The following is a 17,799-nucleotide window of genomic DNA, read 5'->3' as shown; positions in this document are numbered from 1 at the left end:
GGGCAGAAAAACTTGTCACCAGTTTTTTCATTGAAATAATCTACAACTGCCGATGTGAATTAGAGGGATTAACAGAACAGCAGAGTCTACCTAATATCTCAGAAGCAGAGTTCACTAGTGGATTTTACCTGACACTCAGATCAAGCAAGTGATCTTCATACAGTATGCTTCACAGAAGGGTTAAACAGGCACTTTTCATTTCAGAATGACACACAGCACTCGGCATAACTGTGCTCAGTTCTGAATGGGGCCTCTAGCTGCTACTCTACGACAAATACTAGGACCAGAATATTAAGCCTGTGAGACCAGAAAAGAATCAAGGGTAGTTGCTTACTAGAAGGAATATCATGGTAGTGAGTATAAAGTCACTCCATATTTAACGCAAAGCACCAACACACCTTAAGCAAAACAATGGTCTGCTTGCATTGGAACACATGATCTCCGGATTGTTTGATAGAAACATGTACCTTAAACGTGCTGATCTTGCAACATATTTGAAGTTTGCTTATGGGCAATTTGAGAACTGTTCATATTAAACAGGGTAAAGACCTTTTTATTTCATTTGAGCTCACTGTGAATTTCTAATTTCCTACTAAATTTCTTTATGTAGTATGGTCTAAGAATTCTTAGACCGTCACTTGACAATGGATTAAGGGATACTGTCAGGTTTGAAAAATTAAAATACTTCCAGATACTGGACCTGCTACTCTTCTTTGTGGCAGGTTACAGAGCGGTAGCCATGTTAATCTGTCTCAGCAAAAACACCAAGGCGTCCTGGTGGCACCAGGACTCCTCCTTGTGGGTTTATAATCACATGTTCCTATATTTAAAAATGCTTCTCTTCCCTACCCTGCTGTGTGAGACCCACAGAGTGAAATGAAGGTAACAGACTACAGAGAAAGCTGTGAAGGGCGCACAATGTAGAAATTCTCTTCCAGTGAATCATTTTACATGTTACTTTCAGCAATAATATATATGATTTTAAGCTATTGTCCTTTTAAGTCCTACACAAAACACAGCAGACCTTACAGTCGCTTTTTGGTTAAACTGTGCCCAACAAATTGGTTTCTTTTGATATCTTGTAAGCAGCAAACTACACTCCAATCTAAGCCATGCCTTGACAAGCTGTTAGAAATCCTCATTCAGGGAGTTTAGGCTCTGAGCCTACAAATGCTTTATGCACATGGTTAATTTCATGTATCCAAGTAGTCCCCTTGAAGTCAATGGGAGAACTCAAGTGCTTAAATGTTAAGCACGCACAGCTGGAGGACAGGAGCTTTACATTTTTTTAAAAAGAACAAATGCGAGATGCAACTCAGATTTTGTTCACTTACAATGCTTTGACGAAGCCAGTATCTCTCTTGCATGCCTGGGTTCCTGCCTTTCAAATAAGATTACATGGGCCTAATGCAGAATGGGGAAAATTAGGTAGCCGGAGCAAAAGATGCCATTTCACTTAACTTCTGCTTTGCTAGAAGACGACTGGCCTGTTGGTGGGACTCAATATTTGAAAATCTTAAACTCCACCACATTTCAGATCACTGAAGTATTCATGCAAAAGCTGAGCTGTTTCTATTTTGGAACAGTCTGCTGTGTATCTTAGGTATTTGTTGGTTTTGGTTCTAAACAGAGCATCTGATCAAACTGGAGCAACAGATCTACCTCCATCTTGTCAAAAGCAAAGTTGTGAAAGACAATGGTTGCCTTTTATACCTGTAAAGGAAAGTCTTGTTTTCTCTTGGTACCTCACTTTTTTAAGTCATCAAATGTTTACCAAAAATAAACCATCAGTAACATGCACATGTCAAAGTTTAAAAAAAAAATCAAAGCTTTATTTAAAGCTGTCATTACAATCTAGTAGCAGGTACACTCTGCTCATCTGGCAAGACTCTTGCATTGCTTTTCTCTCCTGTTTTGCAAGGAGGGGGCTAGTTTCAGTGAATACCTTCTCATGCATAGTTTTACATATGGTATTGCATTAAACCTGTAGGTTTTAACTGCAGCAAGCCCCATGAATTCTAGCGTTAAGTGATGCAATTCTAAGTTTAGTACACAAGCGCTAGGACTTTGAACTAAAGTGCAAAAGACCTAAGTTCAGTTTATTTAAAATGTGCAGTCTTCATTAGGCATATACAAATAAAATGCTAATTAGCTATTGCACTGTAAAATTAATCCATTAGTAATCTGCATTTTGTTTTGCTACCCCTTTACGAGAGCTATATTCTACACATCAGTAAAATAATCTCAAGAGTTGTACATCAGTGGTGGTTAGCATCAAAGTGTTACACCATAGTCAGGTCTACACACAAGTTGTACGGTGCAAACCTAGTATGGAGACAATTATATTGGTTTATTTAAAAAAAAACGCTCACTGTACATAAAAGAAAAATCAGGTCAACTATCATCCAGTGCTAAGAACTTATCAAGTTTAATCAAAGCTGTGTGAACAGTTTTAGAGTAAGACGTTTTAGGGGGCCCAATCTGCCTTCCTTGGTGTTCTCATTCACCTGTGTGAAGTAGGTGTAAAATCACTGCCCTTTTAACGGAGTAGTGTTTAACCAGCTTTTTCACTTTGGTGTAAACAGTAACTCAAGGTAGTGGAGAATGAGGCCTGCTATTTAATAGTAAAAGCTATGGAATCCTGAAACAGAGCAACTTGCTCCCTAGAACTGCTCCCTCTAATCAAGGCATGCCGATTTTCACAGCTGTTTACAGAGCTACTCTAGATTTTCTTTCAGAGGAGACAACACTTAATTCTAAATATTGTAATAAACTGCTCCAGTGCCTTGCAAACTTTAAGTACTACACACAGTTTTCAGATTGTTAAACTAAAATTGGAAGGCTGACAATTTTTTTAAAAAGCAGATGTTAATTTTTACTTCTATAAAAAAAATTAACAGTGATACAAACACAAGTCCTTCCCCTTTCCACTCTGCTAAACGTACACGTGGGAGGGGAAGAATCTTTCACGTTCTATAGTGGGAGAAAAGCAGCAGAACAGATGCTGCTTACTGACCCAAGGCCCTGCTGCTGCAGACATGGATGTGCTTAATTTCATGGGTGTGAGTAATCCCCTCGTCAATTGCATAGAGTTAAATGTGCGTAAATCTGCACAGGCTTTTAACTGTGGTTCCTTAATCTGCCTCTGCTGGTAAAGGGAGCATATAAGCATATTTTCAAACTAGGAGCCTAAGGGACGTGATCCATCAGGCCTTCTGCACAAGCAACTCCCAGCAAAGTCTTGCTTTGAAGGACCACAAGCCTGGGCTCCAATTTAAAGCATTTTGCGGGGTTAATCTGTTCAGAAGCCCATGCTATGTCCCTAGTAATTGTTTTTCAAATCCTGCTATCACATTTTGATTTGGGAATATTAAAAAACAGGGTGTGGTTTTTTTTAATGCTGCTTTTGACAAAGATATTCCTGATTATTAAGCAAAAAGACAATTCCCCTCCAATTACCCTGCTGCTAGTTTCAGCTTGCTGTGATTAAGCGTGGTAAATTTTTGCCTTACATACTATAATTCTATTACATGAAACCTTTCCAACCTGTCAAGGTTGCAGGGGGCCAGTGTCGGCTCCTTGAAAAGATGCACTGCTTTATATACTCAATATGCATGCATCACCACATCACGCTACAAGGGGCCCATTGACTGCCCGTTTTGATTTTCTGGAGACAGTTAACAACTGAAGACAAGGGGAGTTTGGCACAGAAATCAGCACTTTCAAGTTTCTCAGTTATCGTTTGTGAGAGTCACTGTTGACAAGGCCAGCCCTGGCTTCGTGCAAAATAAAAGTGTTTTTTCTAATGCTACATTGGTACACAGCATAGTTTCGTTCCATTCAGCGAGCAGCCCCTCCCCCAGTAATTACTAGAAGAATTGGAAGTTTTAGATGTCCCCAAAATATCTTGTTTTGGGGAGCAACAAAACAGTCTTTTAAAAACAGGAATTGTTCTGGGCAGAACTGTTCCACTTCGAAGCCTTACGTTCAGATTTCCCCGTTTTCCAGAAGCCCATAGTTTACTTCCAGGTACAAAAACGAACCTGGTTCTTACATCACCCCTTTTAAGAGGCAGGGCTCAGAAAATCAGACCATTCACAGAGGGGTGTAAGGAGAGAGAGGAATTGCTTAGGGTAGTTCAAACACGTACAGCTAGAAGTGAGGGGATCAAAAGGAGAAAAGAAACAAGGCTGAATTACATCCCCAGTTCCCAGCTGCGGGGCCTATGCAATAAGGGAAGCTTCAGTGGCCGAATCATTTAAAGCCAGACAGGACAGAGCCCTACACAATGTGCTACGGGGAACAATCCTTGCCCAGCGGGGAGACAGACTGGCCCTCACTGTGGCCTTGGTTGCATTTATATATTGGCACAAAATAAACGATCCGACAAACCCGGCTGCATTTCACTTCTTCTCCATGAAGGGGCTGAAGAGACCCCACTCGAACGCCAGCATGGCCTGAGGGGTCAGCCTCTCTTTGGGCTTCTTGAAGTTATCTTTCTCTGTGCGGAGAGCTCGCAGCACGTCCACCGGATCCGTCTTGCCCGTGAATTTCTGCACTGATTCTTCCCTGCAAGTTCAAGCGACACCCGTTGTGTGCCCCGTACGTAGCAGCAAAGGGAATCAAGACTCAAGGCCAGGTTTGGTTTTCTGGGACTCCGGTGGCCATCTGGAGTCTTGTTTTTAGAGACTCCCTTTGGCTTTACACCAGAGTAACAGAGCAGAATCTGGCTGTAGTCTGTCTCCTCCCACCACCCTCACTGGTGGGGAGCAGGCTGGTGGAGGGGTGGAAGCCAATGGGGAGGGTATCTTCTTCTGTCATATCCCTGTAGAAGGCTGGCTAGGAATGAGTTATCCTGGATGGGGAGCTAGGGGGAGATGAGACCCCCCCCCGCCCCATCACGTACCTGATGCTTCTCATACTGGTGGGAAGGCAAAATTCCCCTTCCCCTGTGAGTCACCAAGTGAAAGGTCTGTTGCTGGAAGGCAGGAAAAGCAGCCGCATTCCTCGGCCTGGTGCAGGACGGGGCAATGCTATGGGGCATCTCCGTTCCCGCAGAGCCCGCTGTCCCCTCACACTCAACTGGGCCTGCCAGTGAGGCACTTGGTGCCCAGGGGGCTGCGGGAGGCGCTGAACTCTACTCACGAGACCCGCAGGAAGGGGTTGTAGTGGAACTCCTCCTGCAGAGTGGAGGGCACCGTGGGCAAGTCCTCGTCGTCTCGGAGCTGGGGAGAAACCACAGACTCGTTCAGCATATGGAGACGGTCCCCATCACTGAGCTCATGGAGAATATCAGAGGCAGATGCTTAGAAGCTCCTAGACATGGGGACAAGCACCTTAAACACACAGACCAATTAGAGGGGAAACAAATCTAGCGTTCGCAGAACTCAACGTTCGTTCCAGCCTCCCCCTCCCGCTGGGACTCTCCGCTTCGGAAGGGGAAACACCTACTTTTGCCCAAGCGAGTTTCTTTTTCACAATCTCGTTCTCCGGTTCCACTTTCAAAGCAAACTTGAGGTTCCTCACGGTGTACTCGTGCCCACAGAACACTTTCTGCAAGGCAAACGAGACAATGCACCTTTACGGCCTGCATGTCGCCCTGGGCTTGGTACCTCCCCACCCAGGATAGCACGTCTTGAGACGGCGTCCCAGCGGCGGAGACCCCAGGTGAGCTCCAGGGGACGAGCGTTCCCGCCTGTGGAGGAGCCTGGATGTGGAACTCCCTCAGCCAGAGCCACGGGCTGCTGGTCTTCAGAGTGCACCGCAGAGCTCCGCTGCTTAGCCAAGCAGCTGCTTGACCTTGGGCGGAGATTCTGGAGGGCTCTTCTCTCTAGCGGGCTGGGGCGTCCTACCAAGGGAGGATGCATTTAATGCACGTGGTTTGCCCACTGCAATTAATCCAGGGGGAAGCAGCTGCCTGGGGAGAGCTCTGGGCCTGATTCCCCATAGTCACAGTGTCTAGGAATGATTTGGGGGGAGCTCTCTGGCCCGTGTCATGCAGGAGGTCAGACTAGATTATCACCAGGGTCCCTCTGACCTAGGAATCCGACACATGCTGAGGGGACGGTGGGAAGTAGACGCTGGTGGAGCGTTCTGGGCCCAGTCCCCACACTCATGGAGCAGCCACGGCCATTCCGGTCAAAGAGTGGCATTTGGCCAACGTGTCAAATGGCAAGAGGCTGGTGCCAGCCAGAGAGAATCCAGGCAGCGCACGTTGCTCAAGAAGATGGAGAAGCACGTTGGCACCAACGTGCTGCGGGCATAAAGCTCTGCCCGGCCTGCTCCGAGACACAGAGAGGAAGATGAAGGGAAATAGGGGAGAGGGCCCGGACACCCCCTGAAATAGGCGCGACACTCACAGTGTCCTTTGGCAAAGCACCCAGGATTTCAGTCAGGTTCCTGTACATCTGCTCGGCCGTCCCTTCAAAGAACTTCCCACAGCCACCAATGAACAAGGTGTCACCTGGGCGGGGAAACACGTCACCTTATTGCGGGGAGGGCAAGGAGCTTCTGCCTGCAGGGCAGGCGGGAAGCCTGTGGCCAGGGGCTGATGCCTGGGGGAAGCCCACCCTGCTGTTGTATCTGTGCCAAGGCTGAACCAGACTTTACTCCCTGGGGTTGGCAGTCAGGCATGTTTTGCTGGTCTAGTGGGCAGGGCACTATTCCTAGCTCTGCCACAGGCTTCCTCTGTGCCCTTGGGCAAGTCACTTAGGCATATAAATACTTAAGAGGATCTGGACCTCTGGGCTTCAGTTCCCCATCCACACAATGGGAATAACAGCTCCGCCCTGCCAGGTCAGGGGCCAGAGAAGGGCCTAGACAGATATCACTTTAAAGGAAAACAAAGCCCATCTTGCTCAGGCTTACCCTTACAATGAGGCAGTTCCCATGCAGATCGCAGCTAAAGGAGGATGGAATCTGAATGATTCTGGGTGGAATTCTAGTCTAATGATCGGTCCCCCCACATAGCTCACTCAAAGGGATCTCAATCGGAGACTGTCTGAGACTTTTCAGCTCCGGCTGGCTTCTCAAGAAGGTGCTGAATACCTGAAAAGACGGCTGGAGCATCTGGGGAGTTCTCTTCCCACATGAAATAACACACGTGGCCTGACGTATGGCACGGCGTGAACAGGCACCTCACGTTAATATCCCCGAACTGCAGAGACAAAGGAGCAATCCGGGTTGGTATTATCACCACACCTAGGGACCGTAGTCAAGGACCGGGACCGCACTGCTCTAGGCGCTGCATAAACACAGAACAAAGAGATGGTCCCTGCCCCAGAGAGCTTCCAAACCAAGCAATACGGACTTCCCTTCTTCACGACAGGATGCTACAGCAGATCAGCTTACTTCCATCCCAGCCGAGATCTGCTAGCCGACATTTTTCAGAAGTCACCTGCTTACTCTTCGGTACAACTGAAATCACCAGAAAGGCCTGGCTTTGCAACCATTTTAGAAGCAACGCCTCACCGTGGAGAAGAGAAGTATCTTCTTGTTTGGAACAAAGGTGAGTGACTTGGCACATCAGCGTGATGATGACCCCTCCCCAGGAACGTCAGAAGCTTCCTAAAAGCGCGGCAGGTCACCAGTGGCCCTAACCATGGCCCCACTCCCATGCTACCCCTTACCCCCCCAAGGCCCTGCCCACATGCCACCCCTCAGGCCCCACCCCCCACTCACTCCTCTCCATCCCTGCCCTGTCACTTGCCCTTACTACCGATACAAAGTGGGGGGCCATGGCCCCGGCCCCCCTATGTTCTGGCAGCCCTGCCCCTCCCTTACCTCAATAACTAGATGACTCAAGATGGAAATGGGGCAACCAAAAGATAAAATTCTCAAAGACAGACATGCAAGAATATTTTCCATGTTCCCCACCTGCTAATGCCAAAGACGATGCAGGACAACAAGTGACAATTATGCTTAGTATTTATAAGGCATTTTTCCCTCTTCCTGGCATTTCACCAACAGGACAAATAGCAAATTAAGATTCACAACAGGCAGATGTTATCCCTGTGTTACGCGTGGGGAAATTTAGATTGGGGATTGGCAGTTTCTGGCTCACAGGCCTGTGCTCACATCCACCCCAGAGTATATAAAGCCGGCTATGAAGTTCGTCCACAGGATCTATTTGAACAAAGACGGGCTGCAAAATTTCTGGCACTGTGTTGACTGGCAGTGTTCAGATCTAGGATTTGGTTCAATGCGTTCTAAAGAAAAGGGTCATTTGTAAAATTCAGATGCACATTTGGATTTCAAAGAGTCCCCGAGCAGAGGCGATCTATCACATGTGGATTTATAACCTTGGGAAAATGCTACCATCTACTGGCTATTTGTTCCACATGAGAATCTGCCACAGAGAAACCTGGCAGCAGTAAACCAGGGAAGGTTATTGACGCTGGATCCTAGCACCGACCCCCGCGCGGCGATCCCATAGATTCCCACGCACGCTAAAGCAGAGACAGACCGAAATGAATTAGTAGTTGGAGCAACTGACAGGCAGCAGCTTTCTCGCGCTTCCCCCCTCTCCCCTGGTCACAGCAGTGGGTTACACAGCAGGAAAAACCAAAGACAGTAAGAGTGTGTGTAGTGGGAGCATGGACCGAATCCTTCCTTCGGTTACGCCCCTACAATCTCATGCACATTCATCCCCGGGCAAGCAAAGGACTCTCTCGCTCTGGTCCCCGTTCTCACATTGACTCCCTGTGGGTCTTTGGGCACATCACTTCCCAGCTCTGTCCTTCGCCATCACCCTCAGTAAAACAGGGATCCTGACACCGACCTCCCTGCCAGGGCTCAGGAGGTGTCATTCAATCGTGTGTAAAGAGCTTTGAGATCCTGAGGGGGGCGCTAAGTGAGACAAGAGGAACAACAATGTTAATAATAAACCTCCAGTCTCGTACCTTTAACTCCTCGTTGTGAGTCACCTTGTGTGTCAAGGCTCCAATCCGCTCATCTGCTCCATACACCTGCAGCTCTGGATACACCTTGGCCAGTTCTTCATTTCCTCGGGCGTGGTCCCTTCACAGACAGGGAGTGAGATTAGCGTCTCCACGATACACTTGGCATTTACTGATACCCCAGAGGAAGGGGGAGGGCTAAAACGAGTCTCAGGCTCCTGCATCAACGTAACCCTAGCGTTACAGTATTGCGGGGACAGCCCTGGTGTGTGCTGTGACACGAAAAATACCGCCACTCAAGATTTCAGAGCATGGAAAAGGTCCACCTGACATTCTGGAACAGGACACAATTTATCCATATGTGAGCACAGCAGCCCAATAGACCTGTTCTGCATTCAGGACCCAATCCTGGGGAGCACGGAGAGCACTCTGCTTCCACCTCACAGGATCGGGTCCCTTGATATCTCTCAGATCACAGAGTGTTGCTGTCATGTCATGAGCAGGGATTTCTGCATAGATCTCCCCCCAAGCCTCATGCACTCTGATGAGAGCATACTATGAACATAAGAACGGCCATACTGGCTCAGACCAAAAGTCCATCTATCTAGCCCAGTGTCTCGTCTCCCGACATTGGCCAATGCCTGGTGCTTCACAGGGAATGAACAGAACAGGGCAATTATCAAATGATCCATCCCATTGTCCAGTCCTAGCTTTTGGCAGTTAAGAGGTTTAGGGCACCCGGAGTATGGGGTTGTGTCCCTGACCATCTTGGCTAATAGCCATTGACAGACCTATCCCTCACAATACAGGTTGACTGTGTGTTGTGTAAAGAAGTACTTCACCGAGTGTGTTTTAAACCTGCTGCCTGTTAACTTCATCGGGTGACCTCTAGTCCTCTAGTCTGGTTTAACTTGGATTTAAACTTGAAGAGTGGTCAGTTTGGATGAGCTATTACCAGCCGGAGAGTGAGTTTGTGTGTGTATGGGGGTGGGGGGGATGTGAGAAAACCTGGATTTGTGCTGGAAATAGCCCAACTTGATTGTCATGCACATTGTGTAAAGAGTTGTCACTTTGGATGGGCTATCACCAGCAGGAGAGTGAATTTGTGTGTGGGGGTGGAGGGTGAGAAAACCTGGATTTGTGCTGGAAATGGCCCACCTGATGATCACTTTAGATAAGCTATTACCAGCAGGACAGTGGGGTGGGAGGAGGTATTGGTTCATATTCTCTCTGTATATATAAAGTCTGCTGCAGTTTCCACGATATGCATCTGATGAAGTGAGCTGTAGCTCACGAAAGCTTATGCTCTAATAAATTGGTTAGTCTCTAAGGTGCCACAAGTACTCCTTTTCTTTTTGCGAATACAGACTAACACGGCTGTTACTCTGAAATCTAGTCCTTGTGTTACGCAAAGGGGTAAATAACACGTCCTTAGTCACTTTCTCCCATCATTCGCGATTTTATAGACCTCTAGCATATCCCCCCCCTTAGGCATCTCTTTTCTAAGATGAACAGTTCCAGGCTTTTTAATCTCTCCTCCTATGGAAGCTGTTCCATCCCCCTAATCGTATTTCTTGCCCTTCTCTGCACCTTTTCCATTTCTAACATACAGTACTGTACCCCTTTCCTCTCCACAGCACTTACCAATGGTGATGGGTGGTAAGAATTGCTTTAAGTGCAACGCCTTCTTTTCTGACAATTTCTAGTAACTAAAATGGGGGGGAAAAAGAGTCATGTCAAAGAGCATAGATTTTAATAAGATCCTGTGTCGGAAAGTTAATCATTAAAGACCCTAAAGACAATCTTGAAAGCCTTGCTGCTTCCTGAAACACGACTCTGCAAAACTAGCATCCTGCAGGGTCTCCCAGTGACTTCAGATTATGTGTGAACAGATCACATTTGAGGAGGCAGTGATTCTAACTACCAGCCCTGAAAATTCACCCTGCGATCAGCATAATACTTGGCGCTGGAAAGGCAGCGTAAAAAACAGCTGGCACACAAAAAGCCACAGGTACAAGAAACAAGGCGCAGCCTCTTGGGATGGTTTTTCATGCAACATAGTATTAAATGTTGTCAAATGCGATTTCATTTATAAATCAGAACCCAGCATCAGTGAGAGAGTTAAGTGATGGATATTTTGGTTAGAAGAAAGAGGTAACCAGAACAGTGGGTCTCTGCCTGGCAGTTTGAACGTGAGCAAATAATACTACACACAGCTCCTGACCGCCCCTCTCCTGGGAATCAAAAGAAGTGCTTAGTACATCATGTATCTTCCTAACACTGTGAGCTTCCATAAACTCTTTCAAGATGTCTTATCGCAAATGTCACAAACTCAGCCCGTTTCTGGTAGGATCTTTAAGCATGATGCCTTCGGGAGCTCCCTAGAACACTGGGGGAATCCACTCTGTGATCACAGACAGATCAGATCGGGGTAACTCACACTACACCACTGGAAATCCAACTGCAAATACGCCCCTAATTCGAATCCCCCTCCCAAATATTCGCAGCATTGATATTGACAGGGATTCCTACCAATCGGGAGATTGTGATATTGGCTTCCACTTGTGCAACAGCGCTTTTTGGCCCAATTTGCATAAGCGTGTGCACAAAACTGTATGCATGTCATTTGCACATGCAATCACCACAACTGCACATGCACTCACAGCACCTCCAGGTACAAATTATGTGCATGCCTTTCACATCTCCCCTCTTGGTCAATTGCATTGATTTTTCATATCAATATGAAAGTCTGGCCTTGGGCATTTGCATCATTTTGGTCTGATTAAGGGTCAAACTGTGATCAGAAATGATACTGGGCACAAGAAGGGTGCAAAGGGCAACCCACCTGCAGGAGAGAAAGGGCTGCCCAGAGGCAGCCATGCTATCAGCATGACCACTCCCAAGGGGACGAGAAGGTGAAGCATAGCCCCACTGTCTCCCACCCCAGCCGGCCAGCCCTGGAGAGGAATGCACCCTGCACTCCTTTTAGGGATATAGCAGCAGCCATACTCCCCCATGCTCCTGGAGGCATCATGCTTCCAGAGCCTATCGGAAATGGAGACAGATCCTCTCTCCCCGACGGGCCCCCTGCCCAGACAGTGACTGTATTTGATGGCCAGGTTGGCAGTGGATGAATTCTGTCAGATACAAGCTGTGTTGCTATGAGAGATGCTTTTTCCACGCTGCTAAGCCCAGTAGCTCCAACCTGCTGCACCATGATTGGCTCAGCTGCCAGTCTCAAGGCCAGCTAAAGCAGGGAGAGTTGAGCGCAAGACTAAACACCTAGCCTCATAACAAAAAACCCCCAAATTCTTCACTGGTTATAGAAACAGAGCCAGGCTGCCATTCTGGTGAAAAGGAACACTACCAACCCTCTGTGCTGCATGAAGCCTCCTGGGGGAAGGCAGTCTCTGGAAGCCAGGGCCCCAGGAAGTTTGATGCTGTTAGCAAGAAAAGACTTCAGAGTTGGCTAGTGGAATGCAATCGCACAGATCATGAGGGAGATGGACAACTATAGACTTGAAATCCTGGGCATCGGTGAGAGGGGAGTGTTAGGTGTGGATAAGAAGTACTTCGAGCAAGAGGACACCACCACACAGGGAGCAGCGCCCCATACAACAGATTCTGTGGGGGAAAAAGTCATTCATCAACTGCAATCAATGAACCAATGCAACGTAGATGCCGAACTCCAAACCAGAGGCCTAAAGATGTCAATCAGTGCTCTGCTCCAACAGAGGAGCACAGCGATGACGACAAGGAGGACTTCTATAATTGCCTCTGAAGTGTGATTGACAGACTACCTAAACGTGACTTACTCCTTGTCTTGGGCAACTTTAATGCTGAAGTAGAATGTGATAACCAAGGAATGGAAAGAGCAACAGGGAAGCATGAGCTGGGAACCATCACCCAAAATGGCAAGAGACTCATTGAATTGTGTTTGGTCACCAACCTAGTTCTTGCAAGTAGCCTGGTCCCTCACAAAGACACGTGGAATTTGTCAGATGGCAAAACAAAAAATCAGATCGACCACAACTGCATTCGCCGAAGATGCAGGTAATTTGTCCAAGATCTAAGGGAATACTGAGCAGCAGATGTTCACAGCAACCACAATCTTTGCATTGCTAAACCGAAATTAAAACAAGAGGAAGATCAACTTTAAACAGAAAGTGGTAAAGAAAATCGACAGTACAAAACTGAAACCAGAGAGTCCTGTGAGAAATTCCAGCGTGAACTAAGGAACAGATTGCAGGCACTGACAGAGGCAGAGAAAGGTGACACAGAATGGGCCTGAAGAAAAAGGGCAGCACTCAGAGACAATGTGAATCAAGCTGTACCAGTCACAGTCAAATATCAACACAGACAGAGCAAGAACTGGATAGGCCAAGAGACGTGGCGTCTCAGCAAGGAAAGAAAAATTACCAAAGGAAAACTCCTGAATTCTAAGACCAACAAACTATTGGAAAATGTACAGGAGGAATACAAGAAAGCAGACAAAGCAGTGAAAAGCAGCTCAATGAAAGATAAACGGAGATATGTTGAAGACTGAGCAGCAGAAGCTGCTGCTAGCATAGGAAACCACAGAGCCACTTACCAAGTGACTAAAACCCTGTGTGGAAACTTCAAAACAGGACATGGGCCAATAAAAAGCAAAGAGAGAAGAAAGAAAGATCACAACTGAGGTAGAACTGAAAAGCAGATAGGCAAAGCATTTCAAAGAAATCCTCAATAGACCCAGCTCCACTTCAGCATCTGATGTTGGTGAAATACATGGACCTGATCAACTTGACTAACATCGGTCACTAGAGAAATATCAGAAGTGAAGGCTGCAATCAAAAAGCTGAAAAGTAACAAAGCAGCAAGAGATGATCCAATTCCAGCAGAAATGCTAAACGTGGTTGATACCATAATCTTAACGAAACGGACAGAGCTGTTCAACCAAGTTCGGGGAAAAAAGACCCCTCCTGACCAGTGGAAACATGGAATCATTGTCAGAATACCCAAAAAGGGTTGATCTTACTGACTGTAGCAACTGGAGAGGAGTTGTAGGGAAAGCCTTCTGCCGTGATACTACACAGGATGAAAGGCAGTTGACACAAAGATTAGGGAAGGCCAGGCTGGATTCAAGCCCAAGAGATCCTGTGTGGATCAGATGTTCACACTAAGGTCCATCATAGAAGAATGTGTAGAATGGCAATCTCCCCTCTTGGTCAATTGCATTGATTTTTCAAAAGCCTGCACAAGACCGTGGAATATTCCTCAGTCCTACGGCATCCCAGCTGAAGTTATCAAGATCATCAAGGAAGTTCTGTGTAAGGGTGAACACCCAGAAAACAGAGCGCTTTAATATGGACACTGGCGTGAAACAGGGCTGCATTTTATCTCCACTGTTCTTTAGCACTGCCATAGACTGGATAACGAAGAAGTGTATTAGCAACACAAACATCAGTATAGGATGGGTAGATGGCAAATGCCTAGAAGACCCAGGCTTTGCTGATGATATTGCGCTACTAAGTGACACCCTGGAAAAGTTACAAACAAAGACAGACAACCCAGCAACAACAGCATGCCAAGTAGGGCTCAAAATTAGTTATGCTAAAACAAACATCCTTGAAACCAAGACGTCAAGCAGTAACATCACATTAGAAGGCAAAAATATCAAGAAAGAACAACAGTTCACCTACCTGGGCAGCACCATTTTAGCCAACGGAGACCCCAAGAAAGAAGTGACACCAAGGGATAGGAAAGGCATCCACAGCATTTACAAAACTCATCAACGTATGGAATCAAGGCTACACAGCACCAGAACAAAACTGAGAATTTTCAATTCAGACGCAATCTCGGTGCTAAGATATGGCTGCAAGAACCGGAGATCTACTAAAAAGTCAGACAGAAAATGAGACACCATTGAAAATAAGTGCCTATGAAAGATTCTGGGCACTGGCTGGAGAGAGCATCACCAATGAAGAGATCTGAGAATTCACCAACCCACAGCTCGTTTCTGCCATACATAGGGCATGTACTTCGGATGACGATGCACACGGCTACCTGCATGTAGCAGTCCAGTGGAAACGAACTCGTGGGAGGAAACAAGGACGCCCAAGAGAAACCTTAAGAACCCCCATTACCAGGGAGGGCACAACTGTCTATCTCAACACCATAGAGCAAATGGAAGCAGGAGCAAATGACAGAGAGGAATGGAGAAGACTGGTTTCCACCCTGTGTGCTCACACGGGATGTAATAATGTCCTAATAAAGCCCAGGGCTTTAGAGGCGGTTTTTTTAAATTGACATAAAATACAGTTTTAGTACCATATTCTTAAGGCTGCTCCAGATCAGGCCTTAAGCTATTAATTAATTGTTTGAATCAGCAAAGCAACAGTCACTAACAGTCAGATTTCCCTTGGTACTTACAGTATTTATCCCTTTAGTGTAAGGAACGCAGCACACAATGTGGAGATATATCAGAGACTCAGACTCTCCAATGAACTCGGCCTGGGTGGAACTCTGTACTACTGGGGTTCTGCACTGGAACAAGGATCAGCCCATCTGGAGCTCAATGCAGGATGGAGGCTTCTGTTATCAGAGGGTACATCTGCACGGCTATAAAAGACCCGTAGCACAGCTGCCCTGACTCAGCTGACTTGGGCTAGCAGGGCTCTGGCTGCGGGGCTAAAAAGGGCAATGTAGATGTCCAGACGTGGCTTGGAGCCCAGGCTCGGAGACCCCACAAAGGGGGAGGGTCCCAGAGCCCGGGCTCCAGCCTGAGCCCAAACACCTACACTGCAATTTTAGTTCCACAGGCCAATTGACCCAGGCTCTGGCACTTGGTGCCATAGGTTTTTTATTGCCATGTCGATGTACCCTAAGACAACAGGCAAGTGCTTAAGAATGGATCCCCATCATTTCCATCTCACCATTAATGCTGCTTGTTTGTTTTTGTGCCTCAAAAGCTCAAAAATCACAAGTCAGGCCTCTAAAATCAGGAGGTTATTTTTAAAAACTCTGATCATGTTTAAGCCAATTAAATAATTTTAATAAAATAATTAACAAACAAATAATAATTTAAAAACTAATTTGGGTTTTATCTCTTTGCCTTCTGGTTTGTGAGACTTGAGGATCAGATTTTCAGGCTCTTCCCCAAACCATGAAGAGGACTAGAAACTTTCATTTAAAAAACAATTAAGCTGAGATTCTCACAGAACGATAGGACTTTAGCAGCATCACTCCAAAAACCTAGTATTGCCAGGCCCATGATAAAAATCACCAGAGTTGGCAACACTGCATTTTGGATAATGAAACAACCGAGGCCAGTTTCACCTTTGTTTCTAGTCAGTTTCATTTTCCATCCTCTCCACTAGCACAAGACAGTTCTTGTGTTTGGGTGTCCAGCACTGCAGGCCAAAGTGTGAATCAAGAAAAACAAAACAAAAACATTTTTACTTCAATTTTTAAAAAAACGTTTAAGGCTCTTCTGTTTGTTTTAGGCTGTATAACATCTTTTTTGACCTTTCCCCCTAAAACAATGTACATTTTGGGCCTAAGTCATAGTCAAGTGTCATTTTACAACACACAGTTGCAATCCCAGGGTCCATCCTACAGACCCACACTGAGTAACCTTTAAATCCTGCAAACAGAGAAGCATTTACAAGATTGGGCCTCATTTGTACAGCACCTGGCACAACAGGACCCATTGGGACTGGGAACTTCAGGCACCATCACAATACACAGGTTTAATAAATACAATGGCTTCTTGTTTTTCCTGATTGTAACTTTTCACTGAGCTCAGACCTGCTGCAGGCATCCACCCTGGACTAACTAACCCCATAGCCCGTATTTGATAGGTCCCTATGTGCTCTTAGTGGAAGCCAAGCTAACCCAATGCTCTAGATTCCTTCCTGTGGTGTCTACAAACAAGCCAGCCTGCTCTGAATAAACGTCCTGAACCAGGACCAGATGTCCCTCAACTTCAAGGCTTTAAGTAGCAAAATTCCTAGTTACCCTCTTGGGAACAGCCGCATCCACTGCAACAGCTTCCTTGGTATTTTCCTCAATGACCAAGTACATGTAGTTATCTTCCAAGACTGAAATAACTTTGACCTTCATAGTCCCAGGGTTGTGAAGCTCCCCCTGAGCTGTAAGGGCAATTCCATTATTTTAGAACTATCCCACACAAATCACAAGAAATAATCTTCCCAGAACACACTGTGGGGGAATTAATGAGAGACACGGAAGCCCCCAGCCCACGCGCAAAGCATCCTCCAGCCCCGGGTGAACCCCCCGCACCCAGGTGCCCATCACCCCCCGCCAATGTGGAAAAAGCCCACACGCGGTGTGAAAATCCCCGCACGCCGATCACCTCCTCCACCCCGGTGCAAATTAATCAGCTGTCTGCTAGTGTCACCCCCCCCCATGCCCTCGTGCACCCCCTTTCACACGCGTGTGCAACAACCCCCGTGCACACCCAGCCCGGCTCGCGGGTGATCGCGGCAGCCCCGGGGTTCGGTACCTGCTTCCGCGGGGACCGGGCAGGCTGCGGGGACCGGGAGGCCCCGGCCGGCGGATCGGAGCGTAGCCCTGTCACTGTGCGCCAGGGCCCGCCCCCAGGGCCCGGAGCCAGCCGCCTCCATCCCCGGCCCCCGCCGGGGCCCGCCTCCCGGCTCTCCCCAGCAGCTGCGCTCAGCCCCGGGCGGCCGCCGCCCGTTCTCCTGCGCTGCCCCGGGACAATCTGCGCGACCCCAGCAGCGGCTGCCCGCTTCTGGGGCTGCGGGCGCTGGGTGTGCGACCGTGCAGGGGTCGTGCAAGGCCAGCTGCTGCGGGGGGAAAGGGGGCGCAATCCCCCCCCGCTTAACCCTCCTCTTCCTCTCTCGACCCCCCCGTCCCCTGCCCAGCAGCCCAAAACACC

General features: G+C 47.4%; 1 protein-coding gene across 3 annotated transcripts; it reads right to left on the bottom strand.

Moving 5' to 3' along the window:
* Window positions 1-1,804: 1,804 nt before the first annotated feature.
* On the bottom strand, window positions 1,805-17,493 carry LOC140918089 (hydroxyacylglutathione hydrolase-like protein). 3 transcript variants are annotated; one of them, XM_073361741.1, is made up of 9 exons: window positions 17,408-17,493; window positions 16,896-17,029; window positions 10,542-10,606; window positions 8,901-9,018; window positions 7,048-7,156; window positions 6,360-6,463; window positions 5,452-5,553; window positions 5,146-5,225; window positions 1,805-4,569 (listed from the first exon to the last, which is right to left on the bottom strand). In XM_073361741.1, exons 2-9 carry the CDS (start codon window positions 16,998-17,000, stop codon window positions 4,404-4,406), a joined length of 849 nt encoding a protein of 282 aa, XP_073217842.1. In that variant the 5' UTR covers window positions 17,001-17,029; window positions 17,408-17,493; the 3' UTR covers window positions 1,805-4,403. The 3 variants fall into 3 exon arrangements, with proteins under 3 accessions (XP_073217842.1, XP_073217841.1, XP_073217843.1); XM_073361740.1 differs by having other exon boundaries at window positions 17,404-17,487; XM_073361742.2 differs by lacking the exons at window positions 10,542-10,606; window positions 17,408-17,493 and having other exon boundaries at window positions 16,896-17,012.
* Between the last annotated feature and the right edge of the window lie 306 nt (window positions 17,494-17,799).

This window comes from Lepidochelys kempii, chromosome 10, assembly GCF_965140285.1.
Source record: "Lepidochelys kempii isolate rLepKem1 chromosome 10, rLepKem1.hap1, whole genome shotgun sequence".
In the NCBI taxonomy this organism is placed as follows: Eukaryota; Metazoa; Chordata; order Testudines; family Cheloniidae; genus Lepidochelys; species Lepidochelys kempii.
The sequence above is the reverse complement of the archived record's forward strand: the minus strand, read 5'-3'. Positions and strand labels throughout refer to the sequence as shown.